Source organism: Xiphophorus maculatus, chromosome 10, assembly GCF_002775205.1.
Source record: "Xiphophorus maculatus strain JP 163 A chromosome 10, X_maculatus-5.0-male, whole genome shotgun sequence".
Taxonomy (NCBI): domain Eukaryota; kingdom Metazoa; phylum Chordata; class Actinopteri; order Cyprinodontiformes; family Poeciliidae; genus Xiphophorus; species Xiphophorus maculatus.
In genome coordinates, this window is record NC_036452.1 from 17,740,552 (window position 1) to 17,757,838 (window position 17,287).

The following is a 17,287-nucleotide window of genomic DNA, read 5'->3' on the forward strand; positions in this document are numbered from 1 at the left end:
AAGTGTTAAATCTCATAAAGATAACGTCTTCTGTAGTGTAAAAACGTGTATAATAGTAACATTAAATGCTAATATTTTGCACTGACCACATATTCTTAAGATTTAAATCTTTAATAAACGCTATAGATGTGACTTGCCCGCCTGGGGTTTTTCAATTGATGTGAGCTATCTTCAGGTTTATAGACGATCTTCGGGTATCCCCGGAGCTGATACTGTATTCTGGCACACGGGGGCGATGATAAGACTCGTAGTTATAAAAACAGCCGCTTTTACGGTGCCGAATCGATGATTGACTGAGTTAAATTCACTGTCATCTCATGTTTTCAGATGGTTCACCCTGAAAACGGGCTTTAGCAGCATTTTTGACCAGTCCGAGTTCTAACCGCTATTCATTTGTTATGAAAATCTGTTTTCTCCGGTCCGGATTTAGCTAGCAGCCGTTCTGGTCCGCCCAGTTTTTGTTTTTTTTTCCGAAAGTTGCGTGGCTCTGCTGAAGGTAAAACTTTTCTGTCGCTTTATTTTAATTTTATTTTGTAAGAACTTTACATGTTTTGTGTTATTTTTCTTTAATGTCTGCCCTCAAAGGGGCTAATATTGTTTAACAGTTTGATTTTCGCGGGGCTACGCCCTCTTCTAGACATGATTGGCTCCTTTCAACATCAGTTTCCCGTCCTCGACGCTGATTGGCTGGAAGTACGTTTTAATTAAATCTCCCTGTGTCGATTTAAGTTACAGGCTGAAAACCCCCCACAAATGTCTAAAATAGAACTTATAAGTATTTCAGAGACATATGGATAATAACGATCCAGCCTGATCATTATTTTAAAAGAGGATCTATTCTTTTCACATACAACTTGAAAACTCTGATTTACTACTTGTAATTTAGAGACTCGTGTCAAATAATCAATTTAAATCTTGATTTTTATTTATTTTATCTTTTTTTATCATCAGCAAAAAACATATTGAGGTAAAAAAAAATCTCTGGAACCAAAACTCCTTTTAATAATCATATAAACAGGCACTCTATTTTTTCACCTTTTTTATCAGAGCAATTAATGTTGTTGAATCTTTGGCTTCAGGATTTTAACAATTATTTCTAATGTGAGAGTTAAAACATACAATGAGGCCTTTTGTTTTGTTTTGTTTAGAGAACAAAACAAAAATTCTAAAAAGTATTTTTAAGAATTAATTTTCTTAAATTCTATAAACCTTTTTAATGTTAATTTTTATCCTAAGATTCAAGATTATTTTTCCATTAATTTAGACAAGATTCAAGAGTAATTATTTTATTTGGATCACGTGTTTGTAGTTTTTACTTGAATGCGTTTCCTTTAACTTTTATGTAAGTTTACCTTCTCATCCCTCATTTTTCTTCTATTTTGCATTTTTTTTGTAACTTTATTGATTTGTTGGGTTTGGCATTGAAGACAAAAAAAATGAACACAATTCAGGTTTAACAAATATCTGCTGATTTTTATTGTTCTTTTAACTTGTCACTCAACTGTTTGCCATTTTACTAGCTGCCCAGTTTTCAGCTCCTGACTCGGTGCTCTATATTTTTCTTGTTTTAATCCAGGCTCATCTTTTGAAGTTTTCTTAATTGATGGTTCTCCTGAAGGTCTTTTAAAGTTTCTCTTTGGGCTTCAGCAGCTTTTTCACTCAGGCTTTCCCTGTTGGACTCCTTCCACCTGACCTGTGTGTGTGTTTGTGGGCGGAGTCTAATCAGCTCAATGGCCCCTGACAGGTCCAGGAAGTGTTTGGCAGGTTAAAGACGAAGTTGACCCGCTGCCGCACACGCAGAATGTCATTATTCATCTCTGTGGTTCTGTGATGTGCGAGCTGCAATGTGTATGTGCGTGTCTCTTGTAATGGGGGAGGAAGACGAAGAGCTGCAGAGCTGGGGCTGGACTGACCTGTGTGTATCCTCCACTCATGTGTCGTGTATGTAGGTCAGAGTGTGAGATCAGGTTGCAGGGATTTGTTGTTGTCAGGCCGAGGCTGATCAGTGCTCGAACCCAGGCTCTGATCAGAACTGATGGGGGTGTTTTTGAAGATACCTCGATCAGATTTTTAGATTAAAGGTGTTTCAGCTGCAGCACAGACATGAGTGTAAACGCTGAGAGTCTGGTGTGAAAGAGAATCAGCTTTTCTGACTGGTAAATTATCTGTAAATATTCACACAGAATCAGCAGGAGTAAACCAAGCCATTAACCCTCTATGGAATGGCGTTGCCCTCAGGCAACAAACCACATAGCTGTACCTCACATTGCTCCTTTATTTTATTTTTTGGGGGGCATGATTTTTGACATATTTTTGTCCAAAAAATAGTTCTTTTATGAATATAGTTTTTGTTTGATTTGTATTTCATTTCTCATAATCAGTGTAGACAATCTTGGTGTTCTAGACCAATGTTACCCTGAGGCAACAAACCCAAATCTGGTTCCAGGAGGTGTCAGAGTCCGATTTTATGATTGACATGTAATTAGGGACCACCAAGCTCCCAAAGAATGCAGGAAAATATTTCTTCCCCACAAAAATAAAAAGTCATGCCATAGAGGGTTAAAAAAAAAAATTTAATACATTTTATTCCTTCACACACAAACACACATGACAGGATAACTTTATAGTTAATACTTTAAAATCTTTTAAAATGAATTACAGAATATATGCATTTGATATAAATGAAAGTGGTTGAAATTATGATTATTTTCTTATTTCTTCTTTTTAATCAATTATTTAAAATTCATTAGTGATTTTTATTTTTTTGAAGTAAAAAGTGTTTTAGTTCAGTTAAGATGATGACTGCTGGGTGATGTGGACATTGAAATGTATCCTGATATTTTCTGATACATTTGTGATGATGAAAATTGTGATTTAAAAAAATATTTATTTATTACTTCTTTTTACAGGGTGTTACGGTCACTGACCTGACCCTTATTGGTTTTGTGGGGGTTGTAACACAGGGTAACTATGGCTGCGACTGTATGGCACCACAAACATAAGAACTGTCTTTTAAAAACATTCCCATTTGAAATGAGTTTCTCTAGGGCGGCACTGACGACTTACACTTGGGACAAAATGCGATTTATCTCATTAAACTGCACAGCAACTGCATTTAATTATCTTTTTGAATTCACTGCTATTGATGCTTTTGTAGAACAAATGGTAAAAACAGGAAAAAAAAGTTAAAGTAACATTTACAATAATACTGTCGATTTTTTTCTATTCAACATTAATTGAAATTCATCAAGACGATAAATTGAAATTTGTCATAATAAATGATACGCGATACGATAAATGGCCGCCCCTTCACAGAGCTGCTCCTTCTTTAGCTTGAGTTTTCAATCACCGTCCTGATTCCTGTTTCCAGTTGTCAGACCACCTCTCTTGACTCATTCTAAATTTTTCCTCCTCAGTTCCTGCTACTCGTCATCGCCGTCAGACTCCGAGCAGGAGCAGCGGACCCCCTCCTCCCTCATGTCCAGGCGCAGCCTGCGGCTCGACGATGGCCTGCTGGACCGCCGCCCTCCGCCTCGCGGCAGCGCCTCCCTCATCGTGGGAGGAGCCAGCTGGAGGAGCGACAGGCCCCGTCGCTCCCAGCGGAACTCGGCCTCCTGCTCAGAGTCGCTCCTCGTCGACTCTCCTCAGAATGCCGTCGGCCAGTTCCTCCACAACAGCAGCGTCAACAGCGTGGCGTCGGACGCCTCCCTGATCTCCTCCCTGCTGGACGAGTCCTCCATCCAGGAGAGCACGCTGGTCGAAACCTTCTGGGGTAATCCCGCTGCCTCCTCTTTGACGTCTTCATCAGCATAAATCTGGACCGCGTTTAACTCTCTGCTCCTCCTCAGGTTTGGACCAGGATGCAGATCCTAACGGTAGGTTCCTGCTTGGATCGGAAACGCAAACGTCCTTCATCATTTGAATTTGAGTTGCAAAAACAGACTCATCTCCGCTGAAAAAAAGTTGCTACTGGCTCATCTGGTATCTCTCTCTCTCTCTCTCTCTTTCTCTCTCACTCTCTCTCTCTCTCTCTTCCTCTCTCTCTCTCTCTCTCTCTCTCTCTCTCTCTCTCTCTTTCCTCTCTCTCTCTCCTCTCTCTTTCTCTCTCTCTCTCTCTCTCTCTCTCTCTCTCTCTCTCTCTCTCTCTCTCCCTCTCTCTCTCTCTCTCTCTTTCTCTCTCTCTCTCTCTCTCTCTCGACAGAAAGCACTATCATAGCCAGTGAGAGCAGCACTCTGATTGGTTCAGACAGTGTTTATGCCAAACATTCTGACCAGGCGCTCAGCAGGCTTTGCTGTAAAGACTGCAACTGTCCGAGTGCGCCAAAATCTAACAAGGAAACCAAGATGGAAACCTCCACCATCTACTACAGAGGTCGGAAGAGCAGGGCAGGTGAGAGGGGGGCGGGGCTTCCTCTTCATGCAATCTTTGACTTTACTTGAAGTAGTTGTCGCATTCTCATTTAAAATAAATTGGGTAGCGAGTATTTAAAGTTTGTTTATATAGCACCATTCACAGATTCAAAAAAAAAAAAATCAGAAATGCCAATATTAAAACATTTGCACAACAATGTCTTCAGATGGTTTCTAAATAAATCAGACTCGAGTCAAGGTAACAAAGTCAGATCATTCTACAGTTTAGGTGCAGCAGCCCTGTAGTTTTATATCTGGTCCTTGGAACTAAAAGTAGATTTTGATAGAAGGTCCTTTGGCTTGAGCTGGAGTTACTTTATTTAAACCTCGGAAGTTAAAGTCATGGTTTAAAAATGAATAACTTAACAGTAAAGTTAACAGGTACCAGTTCAACACATGCGTAGGTTTGTGATAGTAACACGTTGTGATGGCAACAACATTATTCAAAAGACAATAATATTGTTTTGAAGCAATTTTCTAGTAATATATTGATAACATGATGATGCAAGTTTTCCCTCAGACAGACCAATAAACTTGGATTTTTGTAAATAACACTGAAACTGGAAGATATTTTAAATATCCAAAATAAAACTCAACCAAAACCAACAAATAAAACTGAAATTAAAAACCACTTATTGCCAAAACTATGAATAAAATATATTTATTTATGGTTTGTCTCTGCAAACAAAATTGCCCTTCAAAAAATATTAATCTTCACAATGGAAATTATTTAGCTCGTTTTAACTTATCATGCAGTTAATTAATTGCTTAATGCGACAGGCGTTAGTACAAGTTCCACCAGTTGATCAGGTGGAATTTGCATCCATGTTCTGTTTAAACGCTCTTAGTTTAGAAACTCCTCTATGTTTAAAAGTGGAGACTTTTTCACAGTGATTTTCCCCTTTTTGACACTGAAGCCTCTGAAGGTTTGGAGTAAATTGTGTTGCTGCAGCGCTTTCGTGTTTTGTGTTACTCTATATGCAAATCGGCTTCCCGCCTTGCCGCTGTGAGGAAGGCCGAACTGAAGCCGCCGCAGGACTCCCGCTTCATCTTTTTTGACTCGGCTCTTCCAGATGTGCTGCAGCTGTGGCTGACCTCCTCCCTGCTGTTTGTCAGGAGAGCCGCAGCCCGCTGCGCGTCTGCGCTGCAGCTCACCTGGCAGGCGTTCCAGCCCTCCTCACGTTCACAGCTCAACAGGCGTGGAGGTAAAGAATGTCTGAAGATGCTGGGTCTCGCAGGTCTACGCCTCCTCTTCCTCACCCATTCTGGTGTTTAGCTGGTGGAGGGGGGTGGAAACACTCAGCTTACTCTAAAACCCAACACATCACTCGGCTCAGGCATTCACTTTGGCTGTTTCCCCGGTGAAATGCAAATCGTGGCTACACCTGCAGCCACTCCCGACCTCAGAAGACGCGCACGTCGTTGACGTCTCTGAGGTCTCTGTTCCCTGTGCTGCAGCTCGGTTCAGGGACAGCGGAGTCATGGCTCTGAAGGAAGCCAACCTGGAGGAGCTTCATCCCGTCGGATCGCTGTGTGAGTCAAACGGGTCCGAGCAGCTGTGGGACTGCACGCGTTCAAAAGGTTTTCTATTAAACTCTGCAGGATGTTACGCAGTCAGGACAAGAGGTCTTCAGAAATCAACTGTTCTGGAAGCTAAATGCTACAGAGTAGTTTTAATGGAGAGAAAAACCTATCTATTCAACAGGTGACGACTGTAAGGAGAAGCAGCGCTCCCAGCTGGACATCTCCTCTTCATCTTCCTCCTCCTCTTGGTCTACCGATCTGTTGGAGTTCATGTGCGGCGCTGCAGTTTTCACAGGTTCACTCAGCAAAACTGGCAGCGGGAGCTGCAGGCGACATTCAGAGCAGCTGCTCAAACAGGAACTCGGTTTCTGATGTATTAATTAACGGAAATGTTTCAGTTTAAGCAGCTGCAGCTGACACGGCCAGAGTACTTCTATAAAATAATCTCTGTGATTATCGCTCTGATTCGGTTTGACTAACATTTGCCTCTGCAGCGGCAGCTCTGTGGCTTCTTACCCAGCTGGTTTTCTCTGCTTTACTGAGAGGCGGACACTCTGCAGGTTACAGTCGCCATGTGTGTCGTTTGTTTTCCTAGCTAGATGTCTGTAGGTGGTGTTAGAAGACCCCGACTCTGATCTCCCTTGTAGTGGTCCTGCGGTGTATGTGTGTTTTGAAATAAGATGCACCAGAATCAGACTGTGGATCAGTTTCTACCTCTTAAACATCAGCCACATTTATGCAATCTGAATCACAACAAAGAAGATTAAAATCTTTCATAATTGCAGCAATTGAAGAGCTTTTCGTAGGCATTGTGGGGTGGAGTTTGTGCATCTTGTTTTAAGTGTTTAGCAGAACTTTATTGACGTTGAATCTCGTCTCATTTAACGCGACCTGCAGCTGATCCTGGATCTGTTTGTGTCCTCAGGCTGCATGTTCAGATGGATCAACGGACAATGGAGTCACATGAGCTCGTCCTCCCGCTTAAGCAAGTAAGATGTTTGTTTGCATCCCACAAACTTGCAGACACCTCCGCATCTAGAGGACTTTGATTAAACCATAAGCGTTTCTTCTTCTACTATGTCGAACCAAATTCTGAAGATCATAAAACTCAGTGTTAATCCAGTGGTTTTTGTTTGGTGGGCTAATCTTGGGTCCATAATTCCCTGTTAAATAATATAATGTGCGGTGACAAACTGAAAGTTCAGGCTTCAGGAAAACATAAAAAAAAAAAAACAGACCAGCCATTATTTCTTTTTCAGAATTAGAAACAATTTAATTTAAGATAAGACTCAGCTGATTTGAAATGTTTTGTCTTGTTTTCTCCCCAGACTCTTCATCGTACTTCTGCTCCTCCTCCTCTTCAGTAAGTTGTACTTTAAGGAAATCCAGATTCAGCTGCTGCTTAAATAATTGTCCCATTTCTCCTGAAACAGAAAAAGAAATGGAGGGAATTTTAGCTAGTTTTACTTAATGCTAACAGATCTCTGAACTTCGTTGATTACCTGATTTGGTGTGAATCAATTATGTCTTTGTTTTCTTAGCATCACTATTGTTTTTAGGGTAGTTCTTGTTTTCCTTGAACTTGAAGTCTACATAAAATAATAATGCTTCTCTGTTTTTCCCATCAGGTGTGTCGTGGTACTGTCCAGCTGGTATCTACTCGCTCCTTTTGGGGATCAACATTGCAGACATTCCAGGTCTGTCCTCGGTCCACAGCTTCTTACCTCTTCAGAGCCAGTCAGCAGAGGGCGCTCCAGAGGAGTTGGTCCAAAGTCACCCTCCATCAGCTGAAATGCTGCCACAGGTATCTGCTCAGGAAATAAAAATAATCCTAATCTTCAATTTAGGAATGCAAACAAGTTATACATTTACTATTAATTATCAGGTAACGGTTTTAAATTAAAATCGGATCCATTTGATTAACTGTTGTCCGCTTAGAGATTGTTGTGTTGTAGTATGGCCTCCATCCAGAAGAGGGTGCCGCTGGTCGTTCTTAATCAGAGTCAGTTCACACAGGAATAAAGATGGCGGGTCATACCAGAATGGGAAAGAGAAACGGTCCAACAGAGTCTGGTTTGAGATACAAAATGCTCTTTATGCAGATTTGTTTTGACATATAAACACTTGAGGAGCAGCGTCAGCTTTGGTCGGTCGGTCCTTTTGCTAAATACTCAGGATTTTAAGAAAATGGACACTTATTGATTAATCGTTAGTTGATCAATAAAATCAGTTAACTTCAGATTAACTCATTAATCCATAACTTGCATCCCTTCACCTTTTAAAGTAGACCTTTGTGGTTCGGTCATATTTTCTACCAGGAGGCTCCAGCTCCGTCTCCAGCTCCACCAGCAGGGATGGATTCTGAGCAGCATGTTCAGATGGAGCAGAGTCTGAGGGCGCTGTGGGAGGAGATGGAGGCTGCAGGGCGACGGGCGGAGGAGAGTCACAAGGAGCTGCTTCAGCTCTACACCGACCTCCGTCAGCAGGCGTCCGGGCCCCAGCGCAGCGAGTACGACATGGAGCTGTGGATGAAGGGGCTGATGGAGCAGCAGCTGTCTCTGCTACGAAGACAACTCAACGTAGAGAGACGGCTGAGGGAGCAGGTTGTTAAACGCCGCCCCCAGTCACCAGCTTAACATTTAAACACCAATTTCTGCTCACTGAAAAGAGTCTTCATATTTTCGAATTATGGCTGGGTGATAAATTGACTTTTATCAATTTAATCAAACTTCAGGTTTTTGAAGATTTAAATTTTTAGAAAATCTGGATTTTTTTTTTTATTTTTTCACCAATGCACTTCATGGGTTTTCATAGTTCCGAGCGATTAAGAACCACTCCAAAGGCCTCCATCTTGTTTGACCATCTGGTTTAGAAGCTTCTAATTACTTGGACTTTGAATTCAGGTCAACACTATGATGGTCAGGTTAAGATTTTTTTTCATACTATTACAAGAACACAGTTGTAGTAATACGAGAATAAAGTCACAATATTACCAATTCTACTGGACGTTCTTCCAGTAGAGTTGCGTCTTTATTTTGCTAATATTACAACTGTGTTATCGTGACTAAACAAAGATCCTTGTAGCCACACCCTGATATTCTATTAGTACAACTGAACTTTATGACAATGTTTTCTCAATGTTGCAATTCCTGTTTTAGAAAAGAATATGAGGGCGAAGAAAAAGTTGGTTAAAATCTAATCTAGCATGAGAAAAATGTGAGATTTTTATTTCTAAGTCGTATCGCCCAGCTCTGTTTGAAATGCTTTGAAACTGTATCACTTCTGTCTCTGACGACTAAAACCCGAAGAGATTTTAGAAGTTTTTGGGGGTTTTTTTCTTTTCTTTTTTAAGTTTCCATGATTTCTGAGAGTGAACACAGTCTTTAGATTTATTATTCAATGAAACATGAACATTTTACACAGACTAAGACTAAAGCCTTCAAAATGAAGACCTGAAACTGAGTTTTCCTCTCTGTGTGGGTGTTTGGGTGTGTGTGTGTGTGTGTGTGTATGTCCGTAGATGCGACAGCAGGATCTGTTGCTGCTGAAAACCCAGGCATCCCGTTTGGATCAGCTGCAGCTGCAGCTGGAGCAGGTCACAGCCAGGAGTTGGGTAAGACTTAAGATTCAGCTCACACACAGGACCAAATCTGAATCGGTCTAATCTCGGCAATTTATTGTTATACAGGAGCTGCATGGAAGAAATGAAGCTGACACAGCGCCCCCTGCTGCTCTCCCAGACACTTCCAGGTAGCTTTTCATCCTGCTTAAATGTACATCCTTAAAAGGTCTTAGATACATGCGTCTTAAATAAAGGCCTTAAAATGTCTTAAATTCTAGATGTTAAAATTTGACTATTTAATCCTGTAAATTCTATGTATTTTTTAAATGTGTTCTTTTTTTTTTTCTCAAAAAGACACAGAAAAAGTGTGATGTAGTTCTTATATTCCATTCATAATGGTTTTAAAAAGTCTTAAGTCTGAAATTTGATTTGGTGAAACCTGCAGAAACCCTGTTTAAACCGTCTGCAACTCATTTCAGACGTAAAATGTAAATTTCCTCTCAACAGCTCCGGCATGGACAAACCGTCCCAGGATGCTTTGCAGGCAGATGTTTCGCGGTTGGAGGCGGCTCTAGTGGACGTGAAGCGGGACGTGGACGGTCTGTCTGGGTGTCAGGACGGCTGCCAGAAGCTGGACAGAATCCAGCAGACGGTGACAGGATGAAACACCGAGAGCTCACTTTTCACTATAAAAGCCTTTCGGTGAAGCGTTTCTAACTCGAAGCTTTCCCCCCACAGATGTCAGAGCAGGTATCGGGTCTGATCCGGGAGGAGGTTCGAGCCCTGGTCTACGGAAACCAGCTGACCCAGGGCGGGGTCTCCGTCCTGCCGGAGTCCCTCCTGCAGTGGCTGTCGCAGCGGTTTGTGGGCGAGGCCGACCTGAAGGAGGCGCTGTCCTCTCTGGAGTCTAGCATCTTGCAGAAACTCAGCCGGTGGCAGCGACGGCACAATAAAGAGGAGACGGTCAAAGAGGATGTACTGGACGTTCCTGGGAACGCTGTAACCAAGGAGGTGAGTGGGAAAGTCTCAATTTTACCCTCACATGTGATGTTGGTACATATTAAGGAAAAGAGAAGGTTCCAACCAGGGCTGAAACAGTTAATTGTGAGGAACTATTTTTTGAAATAATGGTCAATTAATTTAGTAATTGATTAATTGTTAACTCAAAAAAGGCTATTTCATGAAAAAATAACTCACTCAGACCTGTAATTAGGTCTTAACTGTACAAAATGTATAAACATTTTACATTTATGGAAAATAAAAACTTTATCTGCTAATATGTTCAACCCAGAACACCTAAATTGGCATTGTTTTTCCTTTACCTGGTTCAAATTCTGTTTAAAAAGCCCCCTTTTGCCATCCAATTATTAATTAGTTAATCCAAAATGTAACAGATTGTGTTGAGTCAAGCAGAAAGAATTGAGCTCTTCACCGTTGATGTATGTATATGTGTATATAGCTGCAGATGTAACCTTTTCTACAAATCTAGCATATATTAAATAGAATGCTGTGTTATTGCATTTTAGGCAAAGTGTTTATGAATGTGCCTTTTTTCTGATCGATTTAATCATGAGAATAATTGATTACTAAAGTAATCGCTCAAACATTTGATGTTTAATCTATTGATTGTTGTACATACATTGACTTTCCACACTGACACTTTTGGATCCCTAAGGGTTTCTATGAATTAAATAGAATAAAGGTACTGAGGTTGTTCTGACTCGCTGATCCCCAGATGTTCTCATACTAACCTCACAGCTCCTAAACTGCTTCTCTGCATTTCCAGGAAGTCCATGTGATGGTGATGGAGGCTCTGAAGCTGTTTTCTCAGGATCGAACCGGCCTGGCCGACTACGCTCTGGAGTCCGGAGGTCGGGAACGGACTCTCGTTTACCGTTTTGTTCTCACGGTTCAGTTTGTCCATACAGATTTTGGTTCTTTTTGTTGTGTTCCCTATAAACCCAGAGCTAAATCCAGGTATTGGGTTTTTGTAAATCGCCTGACATGTGTGTGCTCATCCTGCAGGGGGCAGCATCCTCAGCACTCGCTGCTCAGAGACCTACGAGACGAAGGCCGCCCTGCTGAGCTTATTCGGGTTTCCTCTCTGGTATTTCTCCCAGTCTCCTCGAACCGTGATCCAGGTAATGCTCCTGTTGAACCAACACACTGCAAAAGATGAAGGTTGATTTCTAAGAAGGAAACGCCAGAGTGAGCAATATCAGACCCGTAATTCAGTTTTTCAAAAAATAATCCCACCTTCTTCCCCCTGCAGCCTGATGTCCATCCTGGGAACTGCTGGGCCTTCAGAGGATCTACAGGCTTCCTCGTGATCCAGCTGTCCATGAAAATCCTTCCCACGGCCGTCACCATGGAGCACGTCCCCAAATCCCTGGCCCCTAGCGGGACGCTGCGCAGCGCTCCACGAGACTTCAGCGTTTATGTACGAGAGCGCCGGGACTACAGATCTCTCTGAAGAGCTGCATTTGGTCTGAGCTTCATTGTTTTGTTTTTTTTTGCTTGTTTTTTTTTTTTTTTTTCAGGGTCTAAAAGACGAGGACCAGGACAGAGGGAAACTGCTGGGAAATTACACGTACGACGAAGATGGAGAGGATCTGCAGATGTTCATCATCTCAGTAAGTGGTTGTTCCTCAGATCTTTAGAAACTAGATTGGAATTGAGCTGCAGAGTTTCCTTTAAAGAAACGCTGAGCTCAGAGTTGACATCTCTCCTCTTTCATCTTTTATTTTTTTCTCAGCCTGAATGATTCAGAAGCGAATAATTAAAACCCTTTGTAATGTCAGACAAGTGGGATAACAATATGTAACAATAACATGACGGTTACATGTTTTCCTTTTATATTGTGAATCTCTAACAAAGTGGGCAGAAAGCTTCAAACAAAAAAAAAAGATTTATTTCACTACAAGTTTGTTTTTCTTCATCAATAACTGTCTTCACTTAAAAAGCGTTTACACTTCCTAAAGAGCAAAAGCACTTTGTAAAGAATACGAACTAAAGCTGTTAGTAAATTGCAAATTATTCAGTATATAAGTTAATAAACTGTCAGAATTTTATGTAGGCATTTTGCTTAAATCATATTTGTCTTTAAAAAGATGTTAAATGTAAATGGACATTGGTGGGTTTATGCAAAAAAAAAAGAAAAAAAAGTGATGGAAAACAAATATCCAAATAAACTCTGACAGACCTTCAGAAAGTCTGGCGAACGTTAAAATATTAGATAGATAGATAGATAGATAGATAGATAGATAGACTGACTTTATTGTCATTTTGCATGCACAGGGTGTATACAGAACGAAATTTTGTTGCATATTACCAAAAAAAAAGTTTAGATCACAGGATGGATACCAGGAGAAACATGGCGGCTTTTGACCGTTCTGATTCATTTCTCTGGTCTTTACCAGGAGGAGAACGACGAAGCCTTCCAGATCATCGAGGTGCAGGTTCTGTCTAACTGGGGCCACCCAGAGTACACGTGCATGTACCGCTTCAGAGTGCACGGGTTGCCGAGCGACGTCTGAGTCGACGAGGCGGAGAAGCTCTGCTCGCTTTTTAACCGTCTGCGCAGTGGTTGGTTCTTACGTTTCCCATGGAAACGCTCTCTGTCCCGGTGATCCAATGAATCTGTTCATAGTTTCTCTATCCAGGTTCTGCTTCCAGGTCGTCGCTGCTGGTTTTCACGTGTTTTATGCATTTATCAGGTGTGATGTCATTCAGCTGTTGCGTCAGCGTGAAACCTTCTCTCTGCGTCACGGCGCGGATAAACGGTCTGAAGAGGAGGGAAGGTTTTAAAGCAGAAACTGAAACGACAACCTGCTTCAGCAGACGATGCAATATAAGAAATAGCTTTACGTTTTCAAACTGTAAAAATGTGAAACCTGAACACTTGAAGGGAAAGAAAAAGTAAAAAACTATTTCCAACTATTTGTCTCCAGTTTGAAAGCTTATTCCTCATTTGCACTGGAACTTTTTTATGTATACATTTGATGTATGTAAATAATTTTGTACAAGACTTTAAACTGAATTGTTGAATAATAAAGATCTGACATTTTAAAAGCTTTCTCTTGTTGCATTAATGTAATGAAGTGTCAAGCAGACGGCAGGATGCAAGCAGATCAGACATCACAGTAGTTCATTAAAGTGAGTTCTATGTAAATATAAAAAATGTACTTTGAGTGAAATTAATAATTTGTAAAACCATGGCGTGATGACTTCCTTAAGGTAGAGTGTCAGAATAAGAGTTTTTAAAGAGACGGAGGCCAAATTTCAAGGTGTTCAATTATGAAGTCAAATTTCTTTTAAGTCATATTTGATGGGTATAGCATTTTATAATGACTGAAGGTAACATACTTGATTGTGCTATAAACTATGTAATACTGTCTGACCAAAAACACTAACATCTTAAAAACTGATCTCTTGAAAATCCACGATGTGTTGGGGAACAGGGTTCTTTTGGTTAAATGGCTGTTTCAATTATTACACATAAATTATATGAATGGTTACTGATCAGAATTAATGTCATGACGTTGGTTCTCTTCTTCTTCAAGCTTTCTGCCTCAAGACCGGTTCGTCGACTTCTTCCTTGTTCTTTGTGGACCTCCACTTTGTCTTCCGCTCCATTTGATGGCATTAATGGTGCCGCCACACCTAATTGGTGTGTTTTAAGTGAAGCTCTTAAATGATTGCACAACAGCTATGTTTGACTAGCTGGTTTAAGGTGTTCTTTGGAAATGGCAAAACACTGTGACATATTTCCCGTGTCTAAAGCAGAAGTGAGTGCTTTGCAAATTGGGGTGTTGATTTCGAAATTACCTTCTCTTTGTTTTTTTACTGGGTTAACTGTTGTTGATTTCTTGATAGGTTTATTTTTAGCAGAACTGAAAGAGGAACCAGGGTCTCGTCAATGAATCAAATCGCCTGAAACTATTTCACCTGGAGAACTCAGGATTTCCAGACGGATGAATGTTTAGAGCTGGGCTCAGACTTGTCTCCATGCAGAGGGATTCTCTGCAGAATTTCAGAATGAAAATCCAGCCAAAAAAGGTTATTGTATTATACTTTTTTCTTATTTCCAAAGCAGTTTGGATTGATCTTGAAAATTAAGGTAGAAGTTCTTATAGAAGGTACTGCTAGTTCTAGTTTAATTCAACTCATCCTTCCTTGGGTTTTCCTATTCCAAAACACACAATGCGGTTTGTCTTTGCTGGTATAGCTAGAAGCTGTGTCTGGTTCTGTGTCTTGTTTTTAGGATTTACACATTAAATTTGGTTTGTAATTACATTAAAAATGCAACAATAGAATAATCTTTATTAGAAACAAAATGAGAGACTTAATATTAGAGTGGCTAAAATAAAATGTTTCAATTTAGCTTCAATGTTTTACCTGACAGATAAAGTTTAAAAACAGACGTAACATCCAAAGAGACACTTTGTTTTTAATCACTTTATATGAGACCTGATGCAACCTGTGGAGCTAAATTGAGGCCATGACGTTGGTGGAAAAAGGAAAAAAAAATAATATAAAAATTGGAAGTGAAGAAAAAAAGATGTAAAACTGAAAAGGATGTGAAAGTAAAAAAAAAAAACGTTCAAAACTATTTTTCAGATCAATTTAAACAATTTTTCAGTTTCAATTTTTTTTTTTTTTTTTAAGTTTCAATTTTTGTTTCATTTTGAACAATCTTTATGACCCCAACGCAGCTCCGTACTCATCATTCTGACTGATTGTCCTTAACACAAAACGTAAACTCACAGCCACACTACTGATTATAAACCCTGGGTAATCTGAGATTTCCATAAACCTAAGCAGTCTGAAACCATATGATAAAGATTATATTAAAAGTCATTAATAAGAAAGCAAAAGACAATAGTCTGGAAAAACGGAGCCAATCAAAAAAATACAGCATATGACATGATTTGGGAAAAATAGATTGAGCATCAAAGTAACAGCAAGAATATTTCAGCGGTTCTAAGCACCTGCTTCCTTCAGTACACATTATCCACCATACGGTGTCGCTACAGAGCTGCCTCCTCTTGTTCTTCCACCACCTTCCCGCCCCCCTTCTTTTCCTCCAACATCCACGTTCTTCCGTGGGACAGTCTGCTGCCCCCTGGTGGTCTGTAGGAAAATACAAGCACACACATCCAGCTGAGTTCGAGCATCATCCCCAATCTGAAGGCTTTCAGCTGAGTCAGAAACAAACCTCTTCGCAACCGTATGGCTGCAGTAAATCGCAGAGATGAAGATCAGCAGACTCAGCAGCAGGACCACCAGTCTGATGATGAAAACTGTTGGATCTGATGAGACGCACTCGGTCACTGCATGAGCACAAGAACAAACCCAGCCGCGTTCAGCTCTCCATCGGCTTACCTGAGACACTCAGAGTCAGCACATGGCTGACGGAGGAGAAGTTATGAGAGAAAACGTGGAGGTCATAAACACAGCGGTAGCTTCCTCTGTGGGCAGGCTCTGCAGCAGGAAACAGGAAGTGTGCAGAGTGATTGCTGGCTGGCTGGGCGTAGCTGTGTGTCGTGTTGGAAGAGGTGAAGGAGAGCTGGAAGGAGCCTCCTGGATACTCTGGCTGGATGGAGCAGCTGATGGTGAAGCTGGAGCCCCGAAACACTCCTGCTGAGCTCTGCTGCAGGGCGCCTGTGGCCCCGTCACTGGACGACACCGAAATGATTGGCTGAACCAGCAGGTCTGAAAGGAGACAGATGATTGGCTTGTCAGTTTCAGAATCTGAATGCAGATCGAGCAACAATCAGCATCATAGTTGCTTAGCTTCGTTGGATTCTACCTGTGCACACAAGCTCCAGAATGGTGCCAGACTGAGATGACAATAATGACGCTGATGCACACTGCCTTAGTGGATATCCAGATTTCAAACAGCTGATCTCAATTTCCCAAACTTGTCTAACTGAAGAGTCATTCCTGGTTCCCATGGAAACGACTGAACCACAGTCCAACTCTCTGCAAGCTGCAGCTGCTTCCCTCACCGTCCAACCTGAGGCTTTCACTGGTCTCCATGTTCCAAGCTTCAGGTCCAGCGTTCCTTCACAGCGACTGGCTCCTCCCACCAGCCTGACGGGTCCTGAACTCAAATCAGACAGTCATCAGTAAATGATAGCACAGTTTGATCAGAACAGGAATAACTCCGCCCCTCTTCTACCTGAGCAGGTGAGTCTGACGGCTTTGCTAGGTGAGCAGGTGTTTCTAACAGGGCCTGATCTTCTACAGTCCAGGAGGGAGGATTCTGTTCCTCCACACTGGAACTCTGCTGCCCAAGTTGGAGCTTCCACTTCTCCATAGAGCGCCCCCTGCAGGACTGAAGGAGATCCACACCCAAGCTCCCTACAGACCACCTCTGCATCTTGCTGGTCAATGTCAGCTTCACATACTGTAGACCAGATCTGGTTGGACTGGGAGGTTTTCACCTCCAGTCTGCCTGAACACAGACTGGTACCATTCACCAACCTGACAGAGTCTGAACACACACACACAGGTAAGTACAGGTAAGCATCATCTGTATACACTTGGTATCCAGTGGATGCATGCATTAAAAAAAACAAACAACAAAGATCCCATTTCCTGTTCCACAATGTTTTTGAATGTTATCTCTTGTTTTTTACTGTTCCACTAATGGACATGCTGGAGTCAGACATTCACTGAGACCTTCATGTTATCATATTTTAAAAAAAAAATGACTAGACTATACCAGTCTAGTATTTCTGGTCTGTGTTACTGAACACCTTCTTCTTTCAAAATAAAGTACACCCG

The 17,287-nt window shown here is 41.3% G+C and overlaps 2 protein-coding genes across 6 annotated transcripts; one reads left to right on the forward strand and one right to left on the reverse strand.

Moving 5' to 3' along the window:
* Positions 1–337: 337 nt before the first annotated feature.
* Positions 338–13,558, forward strand: LOC102228467 (SUN domain-containing protein 1-like). Of its 5 annotated transcripts, XM_023340414.1 has the most exons (20): positions 1,757–1,915; positions 3,417–3,772; positions 3,849–3,875; positions 4,202–4,390; positions 5,484–5,615; positions 5,869–5,943; positions 6,860–6,923; positions 7,263–7,297; positions 7,563–7,738; positions 8,253–8,537; positions 9,455–9,547; positions 9,623–9,684; positions 10,004–10,148; positions 10,235–10,507; positions 11,283–11,367; positions 11,522–11,637; positions 11,769–11,936; positions 12,037–12,129; positions 12,916–13,081; positions 13,159–13,558. In XM_023340414.1, the coding sequence occupies exons 1-19, from the start codon at positions 1,845–1,847 to the stop codon at positions 13,030–13,032; spliced, it is 2,562 nt and encodes an 853-aa protein (XP_023196182.1). In that variant the 5' UTR covers positions 1,757–1,844; the 3' UTR covers positions 13,033–13,081; positions 13,159–13,558. The 5 variants fall into 5 exon arrangements, with proteins under 5 accessions (XP_023196184.1, XP_023196182.1, XP_023196181.1 ...); XM_023340416.1 differs by lacking the exon at positions 1,757–1,915 and adding an exon at positions 338–496 and having other exon boundaries at positions 12,916–13,558; XM_023340413.1 differs by having other exon boundaries at positions 12,916–13,558.
* Positions 13,151–17,157, reverse strand: LOC106699855 (scavenger receptor cysteine-rich type 1 protein M130-like). Its single transcript, XM_023341227.1, has 7 exons — positions 17,148–17,157; positions 16,680–16,994; positions 16,308–16,601; positions 15,881–16,210; positions 15,714–15,807; positions 15,530–15,628; positions 13,151–13,280 (listed from the first exon to the last, which is right to left on the reverse strand). Exons 1-7 carry the CDS (start codon positions 17,155–17,157, stop codon positions 13,151–13,153), a joined length of 1,272 nt encoding a protein of 423 aa, XP_023196995.1.
* Between the last annotated feature and the right edge of the window lie 130 nt (positions 17,158–17,287).